General features: G+C 38.5%; 1 protein-coding gene across 1 annotated transcript in view; it reads left to right on the top strand.

Moving 5' to 3' along the window:
• Nucleotides 1-25139, top strand: part of slc41a2b (solute carrier family 41 member 2b) — a 55716-nt gene that overhangs the window by 5162 nt on the left and 25415 nt on the right. Inside the window, exons 4-8 of the mRNA XM_023299762.3 lie at nt 2161-2232; nt 2788-2932; nt 4823-4969; nt 17257-17404; nt 17929-18008. Of these exons, the coding sequence (XP_023155530.1) occupies nt 2161-2232; nt 2788-2932; nt 4823-4969; nt 17257-17404; nt 17929-18008 (592 nt within the window). The remainder of the gene's footprint in view (nt 1-2160; nt 2233-2787; nt 2933-4822; nt 4970-17256; nt 17405-17928; nt 18009-25139) is intronic.

The following is a 25139-nucleotide window of genomic DNA, read 5'->3' as shown; positions in this document are numbered from 1 at the left end:
GTGTGCAGTACCCAGAAATGTGGAGGACTTTTCCCACTTATGACAGTATAGCATAGGTCACCAAATATGGAAACTTTGATTGCATAGTAGAATTCATTGAATGACCCTCTCTGGGCATTTATTAAATAACGTGTCTCTTAAGTTTTATTGTCTGTGCTTTCAAAAATGCATTCCTTTCCGTTAATCTCACGGTAATTTAACATTACTGCTTCATGTCTGAATGAGCACCCTGGTCATGTTTCCGTAAAAGGTGCAGCAGCAATCTTACCAGGTACACCCTAATAACTTTTCAGCAACGCCTTCAAGACGTCAAAAGTTTCAATCGCACCCAGTCACATTCACAAATCAGCACACCCAGACAACAGCGATTCAAGTTGTGTAAAGTGAATAAGGGAAGGTTCGTTCCACATTCACCACTAATATTCGTCCAAAAACACCTTAGAGACAGTCGTTTCTCTGAGTTTATTAAATAGCTCTAGCATCGGACAGCAGCAGAATCCACAAGTGTCTTGAAAGCAGAGAGGTTTGTGCTTCTGTGCATGTGGAACAGCGTGGAAACTGCCATAATAAGTTGCAATTCTAAACTATCTCCAACATGTAGACAGGATCAGTTTAGGTCAGGATCAAATGGCAAGTCACACTCACAAGTGAGCTGCTACTAGCTGTTTTTAGGAATCTTTACCCGGAGTTTATTAAATACATGCAGCAAAAGGATTCATATGAGTGTCTCCAAAGAGATAACTACTACACAGAGCAACAGCAGGAACTTCAATAATTGGTCGTATTATTGCGTAAATGACAAACTTTGCAAATATATCAAACACACAGCCATGGTGTTGACTGCTTATTTTGCTAATGATGTGTTTTCTTGCGTATGAAAAACACCATACGGACATAGTGACATTTTCATTTTAGGGGGTCAGTTCACATGAGCATGAGTTTTGCATTACAGTATGCATATGATCAATTCATTTACAACTCCACCAGCTTGGAAGTCAAAAATAATACGAGACAACCTGTGAAAGTACTGTGGTAGAAAAAAGTTTTTGGACACCCCATGCATTTGTGAAATATTGCATTAAGAATCACTCTTGGGTCTTCAAGTGCAATTTATTTTAGTACAGTCACTGCCAAAATACTGAACAAATTCTAAAATAGCCATTAAAAACTTGCAATCCATTGGTTCCGTAAAAACACATGAACAATTTAGAGTATTGGGTCATTTTGGTACCAGTGATCTACAAATGAAGGTCGTGCTTTTTATTAAAAGACACAATTTTTGTTGCTGTGCTTCCTATCTGTATAAAGCCAGCACATTTGAAAGTTCTTCAGAGACAAAATTGGCTAAAACAAGGGACCTGATTTTCAGCCAGGAAGGGTACAGCTGCTGCCAGATATCCAGGAAGTGCAGATGCAGTCCTTCAGCAGTTGGATACACTCTGGAGAAATCCAGATGAACCAACAGCTTGGAAGACAAACCAAGATCTGGGTGTCCAAGGGTTTCTTCAGCAAGAAATGGCCACATCCTGATCCTCATGTGTAGGAAAACCACCGAAATACATCAGAGGAGCTTCAGCAGCAGTGATCAAACCAAACTGGTGTCCGGTGTTCTACCTGCACTGTATGTGGTCGACTTTTAGATCATGGTTTGTGTCTGTCTAATGCAGCCACACCTTTTGACACACAAAAAAGATTTTTCCACAAATGTTTCATGATAACATTTGAGACTGTGTAAAATTTTAAGGATACCTAAAAACTTTTTTCCACCACTGTACTTCACAGTGTTTTCTGCGGCTCTGCCAAATTTTCTTAGAAATAAAACCTAAGGATGAGATCGGGTTTAGTATTGGGGATTGTTTGCATAGTTGAGACGGTTTAAGGAAATATTTTGAGTTGCAGGATGGGAAGTGTGGGATCCAGTTTTTTGGACCTTCAGGTGAGTCAGGATTTCTGTCCCAACTCCCCAGCCTGATGGCATCACAGTACTGACTGGGTGGAGAAGCCCTTTTAGGTTTATGTCATTGTGTCCCTTTAACTTTGGATCCTCTAAAGTTGAGGTCCCAGATATAAAAAGGGGTGTAGACTTTTCAGGTCATAAAGGAGCTCCAACAGAATTAAAGTCTTATAAAAAATGTTCTCCATCTTTTTCTGTCTCCTCAGGTAAATGTGGGCAAGATGGATTCTCCCATAGAGAAGTGGAATCTGATCATAGGCAACCTGGCACTAAAGCAGGTAATCACACACGTTTTTTGCTTTAAATGTAGAGTCAGTCTTCTTTTTTCCTATTAATATGACATGTACGTGCCTGAGTGTCTTTTATTATTTTAATCAATGTAGTTTTGAAGCACTTTTACTATTTTGTTTTCCATATTGAAAACCAACACAGAAATCTCACCATCATGCTGTAATATTACTGTAACACTATGGGTGTGCCACCGTTTATGATACTGTGCACGTTACGGCACAAAATGAACCCATGTGGGTGTTCACTCAGACTTTCATTGATCTCTGACTGTGCAAGTCTGAGTGCAGGCTCTGGTAATTATCTACCCGCACTGATAAACACACCATGCAACATCATAGTGTTGTGACGACCTGTCTCGCTGATATGTTTTGCAATAACATCTGTCAGCACAAAGTGGCAGGAAAGACCTGGACGTAATGTTCAGTATTTCACAACTGTGTGCATTTATTGCCCTACCTACCTTCGAAATAATCTTTTAAGTACTCACTAATTCTTTAATCACAGAAAATGCATTGTGAAATCCCCCTGCCTCTGTGCTCCAGGTTCAGGCCACTGTGGTGGGTTTTCTGGCGGCTGTAGCGGCCGTGGTTCTTGGTTGGATCCCGGAGGGAAAGTTTCAGATGAGCCATGCTGTGTTGCTCTGCTCCAGCAGCGTGGCCACGGCCTTCATAGCCTCCCTGCTACAGGGTAAACACACAATCACACTGAGTCCCACAGCTGAAAACAAACTGTTGGTGGGTCACATCTGTTCTTTTCACAAACTGATCTCACATGAATTTTTAACCTTCAAGCGACCAAAGGGGGTAGATTGTCAACCCTGCTACATATTTACATTGGCCATTAAGTGTTTTGTAATTTTCCACGTCTAATCACTACACTTAAATGTTTTGCAGTAAATCAAAGCTAGATTTACTGCTACAAAAGCCTTGAGACAGATACTTAATGTCCAAAGTGACAATTGAAATGGCTCATTTGTTCTAGCTGAGTTTGCAGTTGACAATGAAGATCAGATATATCTGAGATGTCAGAATATTCTGACACGGAATCTGTCCGTGCGGCCCGTCCCATAGTAGCAGGAAAGTCTCATGTTTGTGCAACCTGGAACCAGGCAGTGTGTCCAGAGTAGTCAAAAACATGTGACTAAAAGTAACGGTGCAAACAAGCATTAACTTCACTACTATCATTAACAGCCATTTATTGGTAAATATCCCAGAATTAGACATCTTATTTTGATCGTTACAATTTACAAATGTTTCTGTAAAAATATTTTGTGTTACTGCACAAAATATTTCCAATATAACACATGTACAAACAAGACGTATGCTTAATTTTGTTTGAAACAAAAGCATGAAAATAACAAAAAATTTAACAAGAAAAACAGTCAGAGAGTGAAAATTTTCAGACACGCCATACATCTGTATGTATATTGCATAAGAATCACTTTTAGGTGCACTCTTCAAGTGCAGTTTCTTTTAGTACAATGACATAATGCCATAATACTAAACAAATCCTATAAAAGCCATTAAAAACTTCAAATTGATCGTTTCCATAAAAATAAGAATTTTTGTGTATTGGGTCATTTTGGTCAAATTTAGTTTTGTAAGTTTTTCTTGTAAAAAATAAACAAAAAATGTAATTTGTAATTATTTGTGTCTTTCAAGTGCAGCCGCACCTTTTGAAAAACAAAAAAGATTTTTTTCCACAAATATTTCATGATAATATTTGAGACTAAAATTTTTAGGGTGTCCGAAAACTTTTTTTCCAACACTGTATGTAGCGGGCGGCGAGTATCGATGGGACTCACAAACACCCCCACAATTTAATCAATTGTTCCTTGTTTCATTTCCGACGGATAAGTCCTGATAAGTCCACAACGGTGGATTTGTAGTAGGATCACAGTCATGTGATCATCAGCAGGCAGCTGACGTAGTGTTCACTTGTTGTCATAGTTACAGTGACGCCGTGCTGCTATCTCACAATGATACAGAAATTTTTTAATAAATCCGGGGATCCAGATTATAAGTCGCATCACTGCCAAAATCTAATCACTTGGTCCTTGTGTCATTTCTGACCTTCCCTGAAAATTTCTTCTAAATCTGTTAGTCAGTTTTTGAGTAATGTTGCGAACAGACAGACCAATCCTGATCATCACATAACCTCTGCTGCGTTCCTTAGTGGAGGTAAAAATGCCCTGATTAAGCTGACTTCATTGTAATTTGTTGATGATTAAATTGTTACTCTATTACAATTCATTGATATTTTGCTGTTATAATCATACTAACATACTGTTACACATAATTCACTCAAACATATCTTATTTTTAAAATGCATAATTTTTTCTATGCAAACAAAGAAAGTTGTTTTGTCAGAAGCAACAGGCAAAGACTGTCTAAATACATGTACAGTGTTTTTTTTAAAAAATTGCCATTGAAAAACATAATTATTAACATAGAAACATTTTAGAACTTCTGTCATAGATTTTAAAAAATAACTGTACAAGTATTACAAAAACTGTGTTTATGACTGTAATGTGACGACCACATGTAAAATGCTCCACCCTCTTATTGTCATACTCAGGTATCATCATGGTGGGGGTAATTGTGGGTTCAAAGAAGACGGGCATCAACCCGGACAACGTAGCTACACCCATTGCAGCCAGCTTTGGTGACCTCATTACCTTGGCAATCCTGGCCTGGATAAGCCAGGGCCTCTACAAGTGCCTGGGTAGGTGAATAACTACTACCTTTACAGGGCTGATGACTACATCAGGAGGGACCAACCATGTGCCTCCCTGGAGAGTCAACACACTGCAGGTTTTCATTACATCTGATCACTCACTCTCCTCTTTTACTCCACTCTGAAGCAGTGTTCTTTTTCCAACCTAATGCTTATTTAGTCTTTTAATGTAAATAGGTACAGTTACTACATTTTTGTAATTTTACATTAATTAGTCGTAGTCAACAAAAATATTTTAGTCCAGTTTTCATCAGTGACACTTTAATTATTTTGTTTTTCAATTTTTTGTCTTCAGCATTTTCAGGCTACCGCTGTTGCCATTTTTGTATTTGGTTATGATGGTGGAAAAGGCTCAGTATCTATGTTCCTCTGCTCTTTAGTAAATACAGTGGACGGATTCTCCTCAGTAAATCAACTGAACATTTCCAAACAGAACTCCTTTATTTATCTGTCATTATTTATCCTTACTCACTCCCTGAAATTTTATCCAACTGAAAGCAATGCTAACATTATGTCCATATCACGTGCGTTACATTTGCGTTGTTCGATTAGCATTAAGATAATTTAGAAAGATATAGAAATATAGGAGATAACATACAAATTGTGCCAGATTTGGTCAGAAAAAACACAATAACATGAGAATAAATCAAGACTGGTCATTATAAAATCTATAAGGAGTAGAAGGTAACAGCATTTATTATTAGAATAGCCAAGTGCAATACATTTAGTAAAAATAAGGAAACTACAACAAAACTAGAATAGATGAGTATGAACTAATACTGGCGGTGATACTCAAATAATAAGGTAATACTGCACAACAAAGATCACCATTAGCTCACCTTTTCATAATGTCGGCTGAATGCATGTTCGTAGGTTCAGCTGCTGTCTTGCACCTCCTTCTAGTTCAGGTCATAAATCAGTTTCTTTTACAAACTGCTAAGATAAGATAAGATAAGATAAAGTTCTTTATTTCTCCCCACTCCAGGGGAAATTTACATTGTTACAGCAGCTTTATTTACAATATATACAAGGGTGGCAAAATTTTTTAACAGAAAAAATAAAAATAAAGTTTAAAAGTGCAGAGATGTGCAGTGCAGCTCTGATAACCTTGACAGAAGATATTATTGAATGTGATATTTTTTATATCCAGCGGTACAACAGCTGCTTCTGAATAAGAGATATTTTGGGCGACAGAGGAAGCTCAGCTATCAGCAGCTGCAGTGTGGGATTCCACAGATGCTGCAGCTCACTGGGTTTTGCAATCAAGATTCTTTGCCGTGACTAAACAAGAAATCAGCATGCTTTATTGGTTGATCCTATGTGTTGTGTAGTGTGAAATCAGGACCCAAGTGCTTACTCTGAAAGAGCCACATACTGCACTGACCTCTGTTCAGGACACATAAATGGAGGACACCAGAGGGGGAACTATTTTACACAAGAAATTCTGAGAATGTTTTACCCTTAAAACCTGGCGGAAACTCTTTGTGTCCAAGTTCCCTTCCCTTCTTCTTAATTAAATTACTTTTGAACTCTAGTGCTGCATATCAAATTAAACTGCACAACCTCACCTTTCCAACAACTGTAGCTGCTTGTCTGTGTATGAAGTGTCGAGAATGAAATATAAACTTACATGTTCATCAGATGTAATCTTAATGACAACCCTCATACAGCTCCTTTTCCATCTCCACACCCAGTGTTTTGTGAATTCATTGTTGCGTAGACATACACTACCATTCAAAAGTTTGGGGTCACCCAGACAATTTCATGTTTCCCATGAAGACTCACACTTTTATCCATGTGCTAACATAACTGCACAAGGGTTTTCTGATCATCAATTAGCCTTTCAACACCATTAGCTAACACAATGTAGCATTAGAACACAGGAGTGATGGTTGCTGGAAATGTTCCTCTGTACCCCTATGGAGGTATTCCATTAAAAATCAGCTGTTTCCAGCTACAATAGTCATTTACCACATTAACAATATCTAGACTGGATTTATCATTCATTTAATGTTATCTTCATTGAAAAAATCTGCTTTTCTTTGAAAAATAAGGACATTTCTAAGTGACCCCAAACTTCTGAATGGTAGTGTATGTTTCTTTGGTTAAAAAGAAATGTTGAAAAGTAGGGTTTTAGGGTTTTCTTCAAACAATTATATTCATTTTTTACTTTGATGTTAACAGTCTAAAGAGTGAAAACTATACTGTGAGATTACTGATTGCAGGAATAACTGCTGCAGCTTTGCAACTCTGTAAATAGAAGTAATACCATAAGTCAGGACAACATGTGCTGCGTTTCCAGACTGATGCTCAAAGTGAAAACTGCACTAATTTTGTTTATCTGTGAACTGCGCAAATCTTTATTTGATCATCGAACCCAAAACTAAGGACATTTCTAAGTGACTCCAAACTTTTGAACACTGGTGTATTAATATCCAGATATGTAAATATCTGTGCAATGTCATCATTCCATATTAATATCACATGACTAGAAAGAGCAGAGCCAGAGGTTTACACTTATGAAGACAGATCAAACTTCTGTTATATCTTAACTAATTTCTTCACCCATTTTTACAGTTCTGCTTCTTGGTTGAATAGGTCACTAACACACTACTGTTTCATAACATAGGACTTCTGCACATCCAAATAAAACAGCACAACTCACCCTTTCCATTGGTTATCTTTGCACTCAGGGGTAATCTGGTTTTAAATTGATTTCTGTATTGTCTCAAACATAGGGCTGACATTTCATAGATCCCACTTTGTATAAAAAAATAAGCACAAAATAATTGATTTGCATTTCATTGCAATGATTCATAAGTCATAAGGTGAGCGCAGGTCACCTGTGTCCAAGAAGGCAGTGATCTTTTATGGAAAATTGAATTGTGCCATGTTTTGATTTTTATAAATGTTCGATAATTTCACCAAAGAGGCATCGCTCTTAACTTGATTTCAGACTGATTTCTGGCTTAATGGTAAGTTTTGATTAGAAAATGTGTCAGTATTGAGATTGGCACAGCATCACTGACTTTAGTGAATACTCATGTTTAGATCTATGATCAGGATGGTTTTTACTGTAAAGAAGTGAGTTAGCACTTTCCTGATAGCGATTCATAACAGAACTTAATCTAGAGCTTCACAGACTGCCTTGTTTTTCTGCCATTTCTGTCAGTTGTCAATAACTTGATTTCACATCCATGCAGCACTGATGATGCCAGGTTGCTGATGATGATGAACTGTGAGTTGCTTGTTGCCATTAGACCTCCTATTTACACCTTTTGGTTTGCTTGTAAAAAAGTAAGTGTGAACATAGACTGTAGCAGTACCACAAGACAACGTTGTGTGATGTCTTTCCTTGGCCAGGATCAAATGAACAGTGCAGTCTTTATGAATAGATCCTGGTTTTCAGTTTGGATAATCTTTGGATTAAAGTAACAAGACACACACTGAACACCATTAATACACTCCCAATCAAAATTTTAAGACCATTTGAAAATTTGCAAGAAATTGCATTTTGCACTGTTGGATCCTAAGAAGGTTCTAAGTAGAGCTTCAAAATGCAAGAAATGTGAGAAAGAGAAAAAAAATGAGTGAGCAATTCATTGAAAACAATTAAACTGAAATAAGCTGTTCATCAGCTGATCAAAACTTTAAGACCATAGCTCAAACAAAACTGAAAACCCCCTCAAAATAGAAAGATAAGTGTCAAAAAAGAACTCAGTAATGAGTAGCTGTACTGTTCTTGTGGATCACTTCAAAAATTCTTTTAAGCTTGCTTGATGCGAGTGTTTCCAGGGGGCTGGTGGGAATGTTGCTCTAATTGGTGAGGATGACTTCACGAAGGGCATCCACTGTCTGGAACTGATGTCCATTTTTGTAAACTTCCATTGCCATCCATCCTCAGATCTTCTCAGTTGGATTTAGATCAGGGAAACACGCAGAATGGTGCAAAACAGTGATGTTATTCTCCTGGGAGAAGGTTACATTTTTTCTGGTCAGAGAATAAAACTTTCTTCCACCTTTCAATGTCCTATGTTTGGTGGTCTTTGCAAAGTCCAAATGGGCAATTTTGTGGCGTTGAAGATGTTTTTTGTTTTTTAAACCCTTCCCTCACAGATGCTGTGTGATGGTTATTGGGCTGCAGTCAGCACCAGTTATGGCCTTAATTTGGGTCAAGGATCGTCCCATGTCCTGATGGACAGCCCATCAGACCCTCTGGCTCAGCACTGGTGAAATTTTTTGGGGTCTACCACTTGACTTTTTTTGTTCCATAACCCTCAGGATCTTTTAAGAAATTCGAGATGACCGTCTTACTGCGTCCAACCTCAGCAGTGATGGCACATTGTGAGAGGCCTTGCTCATAGCAGCTCTACAATCCTACTAGTTGAAATGCACTTTTCAGTAAATTGCCTGCTCAATTTTTGTTCTCTCTCTCCCATTTCTTCTTTTTGCATTTTAAAGCTCTACTTAGATCCTTCTTTAGATCCAATGGTGCAAAATGCAATTTCTTGCAATTTTTCAACTGGTCTTAAGATTTTGATTTGGAGTGTATCTCTGTAAAGGAGTGACCCTGATTGATGTTTTCTTTGTGACATTTTTTGCATTCTTCTGGCTCTGTTCTGAGACACTTCTCCATGTCAGCCAGTAGAGGTCCCCCTTGCTTCACTCTGTAGCAGGGCCACCCTCTAATTGCTATACAGACCGTCTCTTTTCCCCACACCACACATTCCACATGTTTAATTCATGACACACCCAGACCTGAGCTGCACCACCTTGTATTACTTAATACGGTGTACACTGGAAGCTGTTTCCTTTGGTAAGCTCCTCATACTAACTAACCCTGTCAGGTCTAACTGTATGACATGGATATTCTCCATTATGAAAGGAACAGTTTAGTGCTGGGAGCTAAATTTACTGAACACACTTCAGATTCCATGTTTCCACGGTGGAGCAGTGCAGTGAGGCTGTCTGGCTCTGCTGCTGTCAGAACAGTACCTCTGTTGTTCTTGAGCCCAGCCACACAGACACTTTCCTGCTAAATTGAAACTAATGGTCAGTTTACCCTCAACTAAACTGAATTTAAATCACATGATTATCTATGCACATAAAAACGTAATGCGTCTAATGCTTCTAGTTTTGAGGGAATCCAGCTGAGGAGAGACGCCAGCGAGACATAGTAGCTGCAGGAACCAAGCCGAGACCAGCTGAGTTTATTTATAGAGTGGTTTTAACAAACAGTGTTGTTAGGGAGTGCTATAGTGAGAGGGTGCAACAATAGATAAAAGCAGGGATAATGAGAGCATGAGATGGAGCACAAGCACAAGCAGAAAAGCTTTCAAACATATGTCTGATTTGAGTAATATGTAATTGCTTAATATATTTATTTGAAAAATCAAAGTGGCAATTTTCAAATGTACACTACCATTCAAAAGTTTGGGGTCACGTAGAAATGTCCTTATTTTTGAAAATAAAGCAGAATATATCTCCATAGGGGTACAGAGGAACATTTCCAGCAACCATCACTCCTGTGTTCTAATGCTACATTGTGTTAGCTAATGGTGTTGAAAGGCTAATTGATGATTAGAAAATCCTTGTGCAATTATGTTAGCACATGAATAAAAGTGTGAGTTTTCATGGAAAACATGAAATTGTCTGGGTGACCCAAACTTTTGAACAGTACTGTAGATGCATATAATGTTTTCTATTGTTGGTTTGCTGAGGGCTGTAGCAAATTCAGAACATTTTGTCATTGCAATTTTAACAAAACATTGCCTCATAGTTGCTGAATTCATGTAAAATTGACCTAGAATCTGAGATTGAACCCATATCAGCTGCTGTTTTATTAGTTAGCAAGTGCAATCATTAACATCTGTTTGTTATTAGTAGCATACACAACAGAGTTTAAAGTTGCCTGAATTGTTTTTGTGTTTTTTGTCCACTTTAGGAGTAGCATCAGAAGTTTGCTAAAGTTCACAAAAGTCTTTCAGTTTAAGCTCTGGCTTACTCTCCACCATTTGCTGCATGATTCAAATTCAAGACTACAAGTTTGAAAACCAACAACTTGCTGTTCTGGAGTTAGAAATAAAGACAGTTATCTGACCGGTATCTCTTTCCTCTTCTCTGCTGACTACACACTACAGGCGCCAGGCTGTATTAGCTACAACTGGCATTACACACCCCAGTCTCTTACTGAACTATTTGTATTTGAGTTTCATCTCAGGTATTGTGGGCTTCAGGCTTTTACAGGGAAAAAAAAAGCTCCCGATTAACTTCAATAATTCAATTGAAAGCTTTTCATTGTGTATCTTACTTGGGGGCTGCACAGTGTCTCGGTGGTTAGTACTTTCACCTTGCAGCTAGAAGATCACAAGTTCATGTCCTGGCCTTCCTGCAATCTTTCTGCATGGAGTTTGCATGTTCTCTCTGTGCATGTGTGGGTTTTCTCTGGGTTCTCCGGCTTCCTCCCGCAGTCCAAAAATATGCTGAGATTAATTGATTATCCTAAATCGTCTTTAGGTGTGAATGTGAGTGTGATTGTTTGTTTCTATGTGTAGTCCTATGAAAGACTGGTGACCTGTCCAGGTGTCCCCTGCCTTTACCCTAAGTCAGCTGGGATAGACTCCAACCCCGCCCCCCCCAGACTCTAATGAGGATTACGGTGTAGATAATAGATGGATCTTACAACAGTGTAGTGCAAGATAGGGCTGAAACTAACGATTCCTGTCATTGTTGATCAATCTGTTGGTTATTTTGTTAAATAATCATTTAGTTGTTGAGTGTATAAAATATCGGAAAATGGTAAAAAAAAAAAAAAAATGTTGGTCAGTGTCTCTCCAAGCCTGAAGAAGATACTTTAAATGTTTGGTTTTGTCCACAACCCAAAGATATTTAGTTTCCTGTCATAGAGGACGAAAGAAACCAGAAAATATTCACATTTAAGAAGCTGCAATCAGAGAATTTAGACATTTTGTTCTCAAAAAAGCAAAATATTGCTCAAACAGATTAATCAATACTCAATATAACAGGTGATTAGTTTAATAGCTGAAAACGAATCCATTTATTGATTCATTGTTGCAGTTTTAGTGCCGGACTAATTTGATGTGCACCAACTGAGATCTTTCCAAACGCACACATTTATCTCTGACTTACATCCTCAAAGAATCTGATTTTTTCTAATATAGTAGGGTCTTCAGTCCATACAAGCCATGAAAATGCTCAAAGCTCAGAAAATGTTGGTTTTCCGACCTGACGAGTCCTTCCATTATTAAACAGGTTTCCTTGACAGGAAAACTTCGACCTCTTCTCACCTGCACTTTTTATATTTTTCACACTCACACTGAGTTGCAGGGGCCCTTCTGTTATTGTAAAGCATGCAAGTACTTATCATCACTAGTGGGACAATACCTTCTTTCTCATAGATGAGAAGCATTGTGCCATTTCCCAGCTAAAGGAGATAGTTGGCAGCAGCACCGTTCTTTTTCCTGGCAGAGTGTTTCAGCAAAATGTATTCCACCAGAGATGGACGGGAATATCAATTGTTTGTTCTTTGGTTTATTCACAACAACAGGGACTGTCAGTGGCAGGGTGTCAGAGATTTGTGTACACAGTTTTACCGGTAGAAGATTTTAATGGGAGCTTGGCTGGTAGTCAGATTTCTTAGTGCATGTTAACTCAACCGGTGTCCCTTATGGCTGGAACTTTGCTCCTGAAGGAGGTGGGATGCTGTGGGACAAGGTTTCAGTCCCAAATGTGTACCTAAGCATTTCTGCCTCTGCTTTGTATTTTAGAACTGAAGGTCTGCTAGGGTTTATTATATCCCAAGTTGAACAATGAGCCCTTTTTGTTCTGTAGCATCAAGATAATCAATCTGGGACTGTTTTTCCTAATGACAGTTATTTAGTACTTGGAACAGGATCCTGCTGGAAACATCTGGTGGTGGCTCTATGCAGGTGCTTTACCCTAATTACTCTTTCAAAATAGTTGTGCTAGAATATATTGTAGCTGAAACAAAGAGGTATGGTAGTGTAGTGAAACTGAGATAAGCCTTTGCTGTGTTGGTGTGTGTTTCTTTGTGATGTTCAGCTATTCTTACATTTAAAGACCTCTATGGTGAAAACTAAGTTTGTTTTACCTTGTTAATGTGGACATATAGTGTTTTTATATATAGTACAACACAGCATGGGCTAAGTAAGCAGTCAGGCTCAGTATTTGCACCCTGAAACTGCAAGACATACACAGATTCAGACGTCTAGAGTTTTTACATAACAAACCTATGGAATCAATCCTGTTGGCTTGCAGGTTGGAACTTTATTCATCTTTTTTGCTCATTTTTTTTCCAGTTTAAACATGTGGCTGAATTATTCCAACATGATTACTTGCTATTGTGTTGTGTAAAGTAATTTTACAGTGTTTGAGCAAATCACAGGTGAGCTGGTGTGCTTAAGCTGCTGTGAGTAAGGAGGGTATACAGTATACAGTTGTTGCTGTGTACGGTTGATCCACAGATTTAAGTGTTAAATCATCGGCCAGAGAAGAACTTTAAAAGGTGCAAGTCAGATGGATTTAAGACTAAAGCTCAAAGACTAAATGCTGTAGCCTTTCATGTTCCTAATCACTTAACTTTCATCTCAGTGAGAGGCTTTTCATGAACACAGATTTTGTAGGAAAGAGCAAGTTTTATTTAAATCTTAGCTGTTAACATCCTTCATTTAGATGGTGAACATGTTATCATGTTAGCATGAGGCGTTAAACTGGACTGGAGCCCACCAGAACAGACCTTCGGCTCGTTTGGTATCACAGCATTACCAACTCAAATGCAAATCTTGGCATCTGCTCCTATACTCACACTAAATGTAGAATGACATCTTCCATTCTTTGACCATATCAAACAGCTGTACCACCACACAGGATCTATACTGTATCTCAAACTCAGATTGCAATATATACAGGAGTGGTGGCTTCAGTGAGTATTTGCATCCACGAATAAATCACTGTGATTGAGCACAGCATTATTTTGCTGCTTGTGATGCTTGCAGGGTGCTTTTTTAAAATCAAAAAAGCTGAGCTGCTGTACAGATCCAGAGTTTCTTCAGTCAAATCACTGAGTTGTGCTCATGATTAATCCAAATGTAGTTTCCCCTGGAAAATCATGTTGTTGTTTTTTCAAGTGTGCTGAGTGGATTATTACAGGAGTTTTCAGTTTTGCTGCTTAAACACAATAATGTTTGTAGTAGTTACCTTACTGCAAGCATGGAATGGAATTACTTACATCGATAAAAAAAATTAAGGCCACAGAAAGCGAGCCTAATAAAGAAAATAGAGTTTATTATACTCAATAGATTCTTTACTTAGATCAGCTGAAGGATATGTAATTTTTTTTGTATGGCAGGAATTTTAATGAATGCAAATAATTAATGATATCCATTTAAAATGTTGACAATACAAATAGGGTACACTGCTGTGTATTTGTGTACAGGATTATACAGGGTGGGCTAAAAGTAGGCTTACACTTATCCACCAGAACCTGTGCTTTCAAATTTGTTTCTTATGCGATAAATTGCCTGACATGTTAAAGGTTGCTTGCCATGATGTGTGCACCTGCTCGGCATTTTCACACTTCCAATACTGCTTCAGTATCCACTTTCTTTGCTCTTGATTTAATTTGTTTGCCATTGCTCACAATCCATCCATTATCTATACACCACTTAATCCTCATTAGGGTCATAGGGGCTGGAGTCTATCCCAGCTGACTGAGGGTGAAGACAGGAGACACCAGAGAACCAGGGATCTTCTAGCTGCAAGACGAAAGTACTAACCACCAAGCCACTGTGCAGCAAATAAATAAACAAATAAAAAACACCAAAAATCAGAAACAGAATTAGAAGAAATAGCTTAACAAAATTTCCAAAACATGACTAAGGGATATGGAATACTGGTTTGGAATTATGGTTTGGATAAATTAGATCTAAAATGTGAAACAAATAGTGAAACAACTGTAGGCCTATTTTTGGCCCACCCTGTGGATTAGAGGTGTTGTGTTTTTTAACTTTGGGGTTTCATAATCTTGCAAGGAGTTGATTTTTCTTTAAAAACATTGCTTCATCCAAAACACTACAGACATGTCTGACTTTGAAATTTCACCAGGACAGTAGAGGTGAATGGAATTTAGTTTCAAGTTTCAAAAATGGCATTTAGAAAATTCAGCTGCAGCATCTTTTCCCCAGAAACAGAGCCTGTGGAGAGTCTAGATGCTCAGAATCCAATGTGCAGAGTTTTTCTGGAACTACTTTCTACTGATGAAGCAATCCCTGTTTCTACGGTCTGCAGTCTGTAAGCCTCAACCTCACTGGACAAGGGCTCTCCCTCCTCACAAATACTAGATGAACCCCCTGATGTTAGCGTGCAGCTCTAAGCTTTGCTGTGCCTCCACACCGCATCACTGAGCCACTTTCTTGGCTGTAGACTCTTATCGTATTCATTTAAACAGCCGTGGCAGTTGACTGACAGCTCTAAGGATTAAGCTGGAATTATGCTTCTCTGAAAATTCCTTTAAGTGTCTCCGTGAGCCTATGCAGAGGAGGGTGTTATAAGTAACTGTGCTCTCGATGGTGCGTGATGCAAGTTGATTGGTCGATTCAGCTGACAGGAGAGAGGCACTACGAAATACAGACAAAAACAAATATAGTACTACATGTCTAAAAGAAACAGCCACATAAATATGTCCATGTGACCTATGATCGCCTGTATGTGGCCCAGACAAGTATAAATCCAGATTCAGTGAAGACATTCGGAGTCCCACTCACACAAACTACTTTATTTCACCGCAAGGAGTTCTTTTAAGTGGCTCAGAGTATCAAATTGAGTCATTTTCTATGTCAGTCTGTTTACATCATTGTTATGTTGTGGATGGAAATGTGTTTCCTCAGCTTTTTTACTGTGTTTAAGAGAATTCATATTTGAGTCACTGGTGAAATGCAAAGGCTGGATTACAAAAAGGTCAAGGAGTGCAGCAGCTTCAGGGCCCTTTAAATCCACACTGTGTTAAGCTGATTGTGGTCATTTGAAAATTCACAAAAGTTCAATAACGCATGGAATTGCCTCCAGGTAGATTCTGCATGATGCCTTTGTTGCTGAGATGCCAGGACACAGTTGTCTGAACATAACATTTTTGATCTTTGGAGGCCTTTGTTACTTTATTTTTTGTCAAATTGTGAAAGGTGCACATTCCCATAGAAATGATAAATACCCATATACGCATAATCTCAGAGAGAAAAGAGTTTTGATAATCAAATGTTTCTTTAACTAACTCAGGGCACGAGGAAACTGTTATATTTTAGATAATATTTCAGTTAGGCAAAGTTTATGTATGGTTGCTTATGTTTTATCAGTATAAGGCAGAAGTGTCAAACTCATTTTAATTCAGGGGCCACATTCAGCCCAATTTGATCTCAAGTGGGCTGCACCAGTAAAATCAGAGCACAATAACCTATAAATAACCACAACTCCAAATCCTTCCTTTGTTTTCTGAAAATGTTAACATTTAAGGAATTGTCTTTTTACAAAACATCATGAACATCCTGAAATTACTTAAGAATAATAACATCAATTCAAAAACATGATGCCTGAGTTTAACATTTACACATTACAACTTACAGATCACAGAGTGTCTACAAAGACACAAAACATTTAGTCACAGGTATCTGGAACTGAACAATATAGTATTTTACTTTACAAAACGGACAAAAACAAGGAATGAAGTGGGACACAGAATGATAAAAATAAGACAAAAAACACAAGCGAGACAAAGGAAACACAAAAGGACAAAAACGAGAAATAATGACATAAACAAGACAAAGTATGACAAAAGCGACTCACAAAACAACAAAAGAACAATGAGCAATCTAGGATTTTACTTCATGATCAAAACCGCTTATCCATGGTCTAGAAATTATTTTCTCGTTTAAAGTCATAGATTTACAAATTTACAATTTTCCGTTAATGTCCCGTCTGCAATTTTTACACTACACAAAGTCACATGTTTGACACCCCTGGTATAAGGCATGATCCATTCTGAAATAAACAGAGAAAAGCTTTTGAAGGAACTGTATTTGTAGTCCTTACACCAAGCTACTGAAAATGAGTCATTCTAGAACAGTGTTGACAGTCAGGAGTTGTGTTGCCACTGGTATTGAAACATTTCATATGGTTCTCAGCTCCTTTTAAGGATGGAAAAAAATAGGACAGGAAAATTTAGTGCATGTCTCTTTCCTCCTTAGATTCCTACCCGTATGTGTCGTCCGTGGTTTGCGCCTTCTTCATGTGTCTGACTCCTCTGTGGATGGTCATCTCCTCCAAGCACCCAGCCAGCCGCACCCTGCTCTATTCCGGATGGGAGCCAGTCATCACCGCCATGGTCATCAGCAGGTGTGTGTGTGTGTGTTTAGTCTTGAAAGGGGAAAGAACAACTATTCTGTGTCTGAGACTACCAGTGTCTGGTTTGCATGGTGACTCATCCCCTAACAAATTGCAGCACCCGAGCACATACACACCCTCGGGTCCTCTTGAGTCTCGCAAATACCGCCAGTAGGAAGGAAATTATTGTCTTGCTCACTCTCACTCACTCTCTCTCTCTCTCTCCAGCCCTCACCTCTTAACAGTCAGTGCAGGTGATACAACACGTCCACTCAGGCTTTAATAGAGGAGGGAGAATATACAAATATTAACTTTGGACACCATGAGCTGAAAGCAACTAAAATCCTTCAATCCTGTGCTTGTGCTGTCTGTCAGTCTCTGTTAGTACATGCAGTTTTTGTAGCATTTATAAAAAAAGCACGCAATTTGACTGTGTACAGCATTCAGATGAAGACAAAGCCCTGTCTTTCTCCATCCCCTTTTTGTCTGTCACACAGTAGCGATAGATAATCATCTAATTATGTTGTGCTCTGCAGCATCGGAGGGCTCATCCTGGACAAAACGGTGTCTGACCCAAATCTGGCCGGCATTGTAGTGTACACCCCAGTTATCAACGGTGAGTACTGACACTGCTTCCTCCTTTATTCTGTACGGCTTAGAGGTGTAGCTGCTTGACTTGCAATTGCTTGCCCCAGGGGCATGAGCAGACAAGGAGAATCTGGTCAAAGGCTAGACCAAAGGTTTTAACATGACAGCTTCCTAAATCCCCTAGGATTTAGGAAAGACACGCACATATGTAAAGAAAACCTCGTGCTCTTGTAGTTAGATTGCTCTAATCCACACCCTTGGACAGCTTCAGCATCCTGCTCGGCTTATGTAGGAGTTGTGTGTTAGTGCAGTGTAAGATAAGCACAGTGGAGCACAGCATCACAAACAGCTTTATCTTATATCTCATCATTATACAATGCATGCTGAGGATCTATCATTCCCTTCATTTACTAATATCTGCCCCTGCTTGTTTAATTGTATGCTTCATCACCATAAACAATATAGTCTGTGATTACAATATACCCTCAACCACAATACAGCACAAAGGAACCTAAAATGATGTGATTGCTCGGTGAATATCGAGTGGGTTTTATATGATTTGGAGTTCATCATTTTGTATTGTGTGGATGCATAAAATCAATATGTATATTTGACCTGGATAAAGAGGTTTAAATGTCCTGCACAGCGGTAGTTTTGCTCAGTTGGTTGGTATCAAGGAAACATCAATACACTGTTAAATTTGAGTTGTGGTACTATAAACAAGTGAGCTATTGATTGGACAGTTTTGGTGACTGTCACTGCATCAGTGGTGATGATGTGTTGACTTTTGGGCTGCTACTGACATTTTTTTTTCTTTTGATTTTTTTGATTATTTTCTCGATCTATCTATTAGCTGTTTGGTCTATAAAACGTTAAGAAATGGTAAATAATGTCAGTCAGTATTCTTCTAAGCCATACATCACAAATGTACACTACCTTTCAAAAGTTTGGAATCACTTAGAAATATCCTTATTTTTGAAAGAAAAGCATTTTTTTCAATGAAGATAACATTAAATGAATGATAAATCCAGTCTAGACATTGTTAATGTGGTAAATGACTATTCTAGCTGGAAACAGCTGATTTTTAATGGAATATCTCCATAGAGGTACAGAGGAACATTTCCAGCAACCATCACTCCTGTGTTCTAATGCTACATTGTGTTAGCTAATGGTGTTGAAAGGCTAATTGATGATTAGAAAACCCTTGTGCAGTTATTTTAGCACGAGTAAAAGTATGAGTTTTTTTAATTTTTAGTATTGAATCTAATACACTAAATCTAAATTATCCAGAATCTACCCTGATGTAGAAGACAGATGTGATCGCTGTGATAATACCCCAGCAGATATGCCACAAATGTTCTGGACTTGTCCTAAATTCAGAGAATTTTGGTTATCTGTTTGTAAAACTTTGAACGATGCGTTTGACATCGAAGTGAAACCTTGTGCAGAAATGGCCTTCTTTGTAGTGTTAGGTAATAATACTCAAATGGTCACTAATAAGAAAAATGTTTTTGCTTTTGCGCTGCTTCTGGCAAGTACAAGAATAGTTTTACAGTGGAAATCTAATGATCTGCTGAAGGCCACAGTTTGGCTCAGTGAACTTATGTTATTTCTGAAATTGGAGAAAAGAAAGTATTTCACCAGAGGATGAATTGGGAAATTCCATAAAATTTGGGACACGTTGATTTTGCATTTCAATAGAGATGATGCGTGTGTGTCGTGTCCCCCCCCCCCCCTTTTTTTTGGTGTTTGTGTTTATTTATTATTATTATTATTATTATTATTATTATTATTATTATTATTATTATTATTATTATTATTATTATTATTATTATTATTATCATTATTATTATTTGCTTATATATTTTCTTCTTTTTTGTCAACATGTGAGTGGTATGGGTTGGAGGATTGTTTGGTTTCTGATTGTTAGTACGAGAAATATTATTCAAGACATTGTATTTACTGAATCTTGTTCCTGTACTATTTACAGTTTTCTTGAATTAAAATATGTTCAAAAGAAAAAAAAAGGTTATTTTTCATGGAAAACATGAAATTGTCTAGGTGACCCCAATCTCTTGAACGGTAGTGTACGTTACAGTTTTTTGTATGGATTTTGCCTTCTTTGGTTTAAAGAGGTTTATGCTGTTTTTTTGAGCTCCTTTCTCTGGGACTATGGGTTGGTACGAGGGGTGGCGCAAAACATTCACTTTAGGCGACAAAATAATGTTAAAAAACTGCAGTTTGGAATGACAGAATAGAATCCTGCTTCTGTTTTGTGGGTTTTCTGTCGTGATTAGTTGAAGTTGTCTTAATGAGATCCTGTCTTAATGACCAGCAGCGTTACGCCCCAGTTTCATTTTACACAGAGGATGGCAACAAGCCGTTTAACTTGGAAGTTTGGGTACAAGAAACTCTGTTTGTTGCCGTTTGTTTCATTTATCTCTCCGAGTTCTTTAATTAATGCGGTCTTTGACCCTTCGAGCAGAAATGGAGACAAAACGTTTGTACACAAGATGGATAGCACGCCATACAGTCTATTTGTCTTGCGCTGTGCGGCTCCCAGGTGTGAACGTACGTGGATGTGAAAACAGAGGAGGCAACTGTGCAAGTGTAAACAGTCACCACATAGATGAAGGTTACTAAAAAAAGTCCAAATGTTCATGAGCATAAATAAGTTACCTAATGAGACTGGTTCAGGCAGTCGGCTACAGTCTGTTTGTCTTCACTTCATAAAAACTGGTCCCTTTGCATTTTCTCTCACTTCCATCTCTCACTGCCAATGGGCTCAGCCACGGTTGCCAAGGCTCTGGCACCTCCACAACAAGAGATAAGCTTTTAATTAAATGACATTAATGAGAGACATTTAACGAGATGGGGTACGATTCTGACTCTAATTGGTTTTCCGTCGAGACGTATCCCAGTGCAAAACAGCTGGGGAGTCAAGTGAGAGTATGTCTGTTTGTAAGGACGAGGTTGTTTTATTCTGCGTGTGCACTGTCTGAAACAATCCAAGTCTCCCCACGCTTTGTAACCATCTACAGCATTTTATTGATGGCTGAAGACACACTGAGGTGGGCTACTCGTGTGTTTCAGCAGATTAAAGTGCACTGCTGTTCCTGTCCTAATAAGAACAAAGTACCAGTGAAGGCAGGGCAGACAGCGAAAGGACGGTGTGTGGACGTTTGATTAGAAAGGACTGGAGGAAGGAGATGTGTAGAGCTTGATGAGAAAAGACAGGTTAAATGAAAGATGGAGGGAAAAGGCCTTCTTTTTTTTTTTCACACTGACCTCCATTATTTTCTTGTAATATTTTGAGATTAATTTGTCCTGCAATGGAATGTATCAATGTGAGCTGAAATAATATTATCATAACAAATTAGAAATGTTATTATGATATGTTTAATGCAGGTACTGAGCGAGTGTGTGGTAGTTAATTTCCTGTTGTACTTGTTCTTATTCCATCTGTGTTATCTGGTAGAGTATATTGCATCAGAAATGGGCCTTGTGTTCTTTCATTTGTCTTCATCTTAAATTCAGTTTCAGGTGTAAGAAGGGTCCTAAAGAGCCTTTGATCTGACTTTCTGAAACCTGCAGATTTCATTTTATGTTATGCATCTTCTTTTGTATTCTTTCTCCTAGGCAGCACTCACAGACAGCCGAGTCTTTAATCTTTGCTTGTCATCTTGGCATATTTGCCTTTTTTTCTTTCCTTCTGTTGTTTGTTTTGAGATAAGGTGTCTGTCTCCTTTACATCTCAGTTCCACCAATAAGTAATATTTTCCTCCTCTTTCAATGTTTTTCTTTCATTAAGTTTTATCTGTTTGTTTCATCATGTCGTGTTAGAGCCACTCCAATAAACAAAGTGAAATTAAACGTGGAGGAGAGGAGCTGGGATGAGCAGACATGCAGTTTCTGTGCCCTCTACCCCGCCCCACCCTCCGGCCCAGTAGACAGCAGCACAGACCCCCGAGCTCCAATGAAGCCTCGCTGCGGCTCAGACCTCCTCATTCTCCTCGTCCTCATTCCCCCCTGTCACATCCAGTGACCTGAATAAGCCAGATTGCCCCCAAACCTCCTTCACACTACCTCTGCCCCCTGCTGAGGTGGTAAGAACACCCTCCACCCCCTTATCCCAAAAATGCATCCCCAGCACCCTCAAGGACAGAAAGCCGGAAAGTCAAAAACAGTACACATTCCAGTGTAGACAATTAATCTCATTGTAACCATAGTTTGACAGCAAAAAAAGCAGCATGAAATATATTTTGAAGTGCCAATAAGTGGATATGTGCAAGCTAAAATTACTCTAGTGTGCTATTGGTGCGTATTTATTATACTAAAATTGCAACAATAACATTTCTCAGTTTCAACATTTTATCCATTGACCTCATACCGTTTGTAATAAATGAAAGGTTTTACATGATTTGCAAATATTTGCATTTTGTTTTATTTAAATTTTTTGTAAAATGGGTTGTAGTAAATATGGTACAACACTTAGATCTCTGGCATAGCCTTAAAAATGCAGAGGATAAATAAATGCACAACTTTAAAACTAATTGTTCTCTTCATGTCTCAAACCATATGACAGGACTGGGGGACTCATTAGTTACACATGTGGACAAAATTGTTGGTACCCCTCGGTTAATGAAAGAAAAACCCACAATGGTCACAGAAATAATTTGAATCTGACAAAAGTAATAATAAATAAAAATTCTGTGAAAATTCATCAATGAAAATCAGACATGGCTTTTGAACTGTAGTTCAACAAAATTATTTAAAAAAATAAACTCATGAAACAGGCCTGGACAAAAATGATGGTAGCCCTAGAAAAGACTGAAAATAATGTGACCATGGGGACATGTTCAATCAAGGTGTGTCCTCTAATTAGCATCACAGGTGTCTACAAACTTGTAATCAGTCAGTCGGCCTATTTATAGGGTTACAGTAGTCACTGTGCTGTTTGGTGACATGGTGTGTACCACACTAAACATGGACCAGAGGAAGCCAAGGAGAGAGTTGTCTCAGGAGATTAGAAAGTAAATTATAGACAAGCATGTTAAAGGTAAAGGCTATAAGACCATCTCCAAGCAGCTTGATGTTCCTGTGACTACAGTTGCACATATTATTCAGAAATTTAAGATCCGTGGGACTGTAGCCAACCTCCCTGGACGTGGCCACAGGAGGAAAACTGATGACAAATGGAAGAGACGGATAATAGGAATGGTAACTAAAGAGCCCAGAACAACCTCTAAAGACATTAAAGGTGAACTCCAAGGTCAAGGTACATCAGTGTCAGATCACACCATCCGTCATTGTTTGAGCCAAAGTGGACTTCATGGGAGACGACCAAGGAGGACACCATTGTTGAAAACAAATCATAAAAAAGCCAGACTGGAATTTGCCAAACTGCATGTTGACAAGCCACAAAGCTTCTGGGAGAATGTCCTATGGACAGACCAGACAAAACTGGAACTTTTTGGCAAGGCACATCAGCTCTATGTTCACAGACGCAAAAATGAAGCATATGAAGAAAAGAACACTGTCCCTACTGTGAAACATGGAGGAGGTTCTGTTATGTTCTGGGGCTGCTTTGCTGCATCTGGTACAGGGTGTCTTGAATCTGTGCAGATACAATGAAATCTCATGACTATCAATGTATTCTAGAGAGAAATGTGCTGCCCAGTGTCAGAAAGCTTGGTCTCAGTAGCAGTTCATGGGTCTTGCAACAGGATAATGAGCCAAAACACACAGCTATAAACAGCCAAGAATGGCTAAGAGGAAAACACTGGACTATTCTGAAGTGGCCTCTATGAGCCCTGATCTAAATCCTATTGAACATCTGTGGAAGGAGCTGAAACATGCTGTCTGGAGAAGGAACCTTCAAACCTGAGACAACTGGAGCAGTCTGCTCATGAGGAGTGGACCAGAATACCTGCTGAGAGGTGCAGAAGTCTCATTGACAGTTACAGAAATGGTTTGATTGCAGTGATTGCCTCAAAAGGTTGTGCAGCAAAATATTAAGGGTACCATCATTTTTGTCCAGGCCTGTTTCACGAGTTTATTTTTTAAAATAATTCTGTTGAACCACAGTTCAAAAGCAATGTCTGATCTTCATTGGTTAATTTTCATAGAATTTTTATTTATTATTACTTTTGTCAGATTCTAATTATTCTGTGACCATTGTGGGTTTTTCTTTCATTTACCGAGGAGTACCAACAATTTTGTCCACTTGTGTACTAGCTACTGTTCCAATGCTGAGGGTGTACTGGAGTTGATCACAGTTTGGAGTGGCAGATGCTTGCAAAATCTGAATTATTACTTATTTAACAGAAACAAACAAGTCGATCTTTGGAGAAACACAGTTGCTAACTTATCAAAGTTAGATAATGCTCCATTTATCCATCTATTTGCTGGACTGACAGAATGCCGCCACTCAGATGTTTATGATCCTTAATTGATTAATTAGTGTTAATATTTTCACTGATTAAAAATATATTAACCAATAAGGCAGAAAATGATGAAAATATATTGCAGATTAGGTAAGTGTAGTACCTGGTAACTATGGGTTAATAAAATTGTTTAAAGTTTGCATCTCTATATTGTGTCTGTACAGAGATTTACACCCACACCTGTGTTCTCTGACTGGACAGATAGGTAAACTGATGTTCTATGTTCAAAAACATAGATTTGGATTAAACTACTTATTTTTTGCACCTCGGACAGATCCACATCAGCTGTTTTCCCCAACCTTCACTTCCATCTTTAACACACAGACACGAGGTTGACATTAATTTTCTCATCTCCCTGTGGGTACGAAAGCAGAAAAGACTATCAGGGTATTATTTTAGGGACTGGCATCAGATCAGTGGTGTACTGAGATTGTGAGGATGGAGACAGATGGGGCAGCGTTAGGGTGAGTGCTCATTGTGAAGTTATGTCTGTTTACAGGCCCAGTGGGAACACTGGTAATACTCCAATAAAATGTCACCAGGCAGACAAAGAGACACAATAGATTGAATTAAGTGGACATCACCCTGAGGTGGTGGCTGTGTCTAATTTAATATACTCACCACAATAATTAGGGGGTGGAGGGTCTGAGACACACATCCTTCTTCTTCTTCTTGCTGTATTGTTTTCACTACACAACCACTTCAGTGTCAGT

Source organism: Amphiprion ocellaris, chromosome 21 (genome assembly GCF_022539595.1).
Source record: "Amphiprion ocellaris isolate individual 3 ecotype Okinawa chromosome 21, ASM2253959v1, whole genome shotgun sequence".
NCBI classification, from domain to species: domain Eukaryota; kingdom Metazoa; phylum Chordata; class Actinopteri; family Pomacentridae; genus Amphiprion; species Amphiprion ocellaris.
Note: the sequence above shows the minus strand (reverse complement) of the source record. Positions and strands in the feature narration are given on the sequence as shown.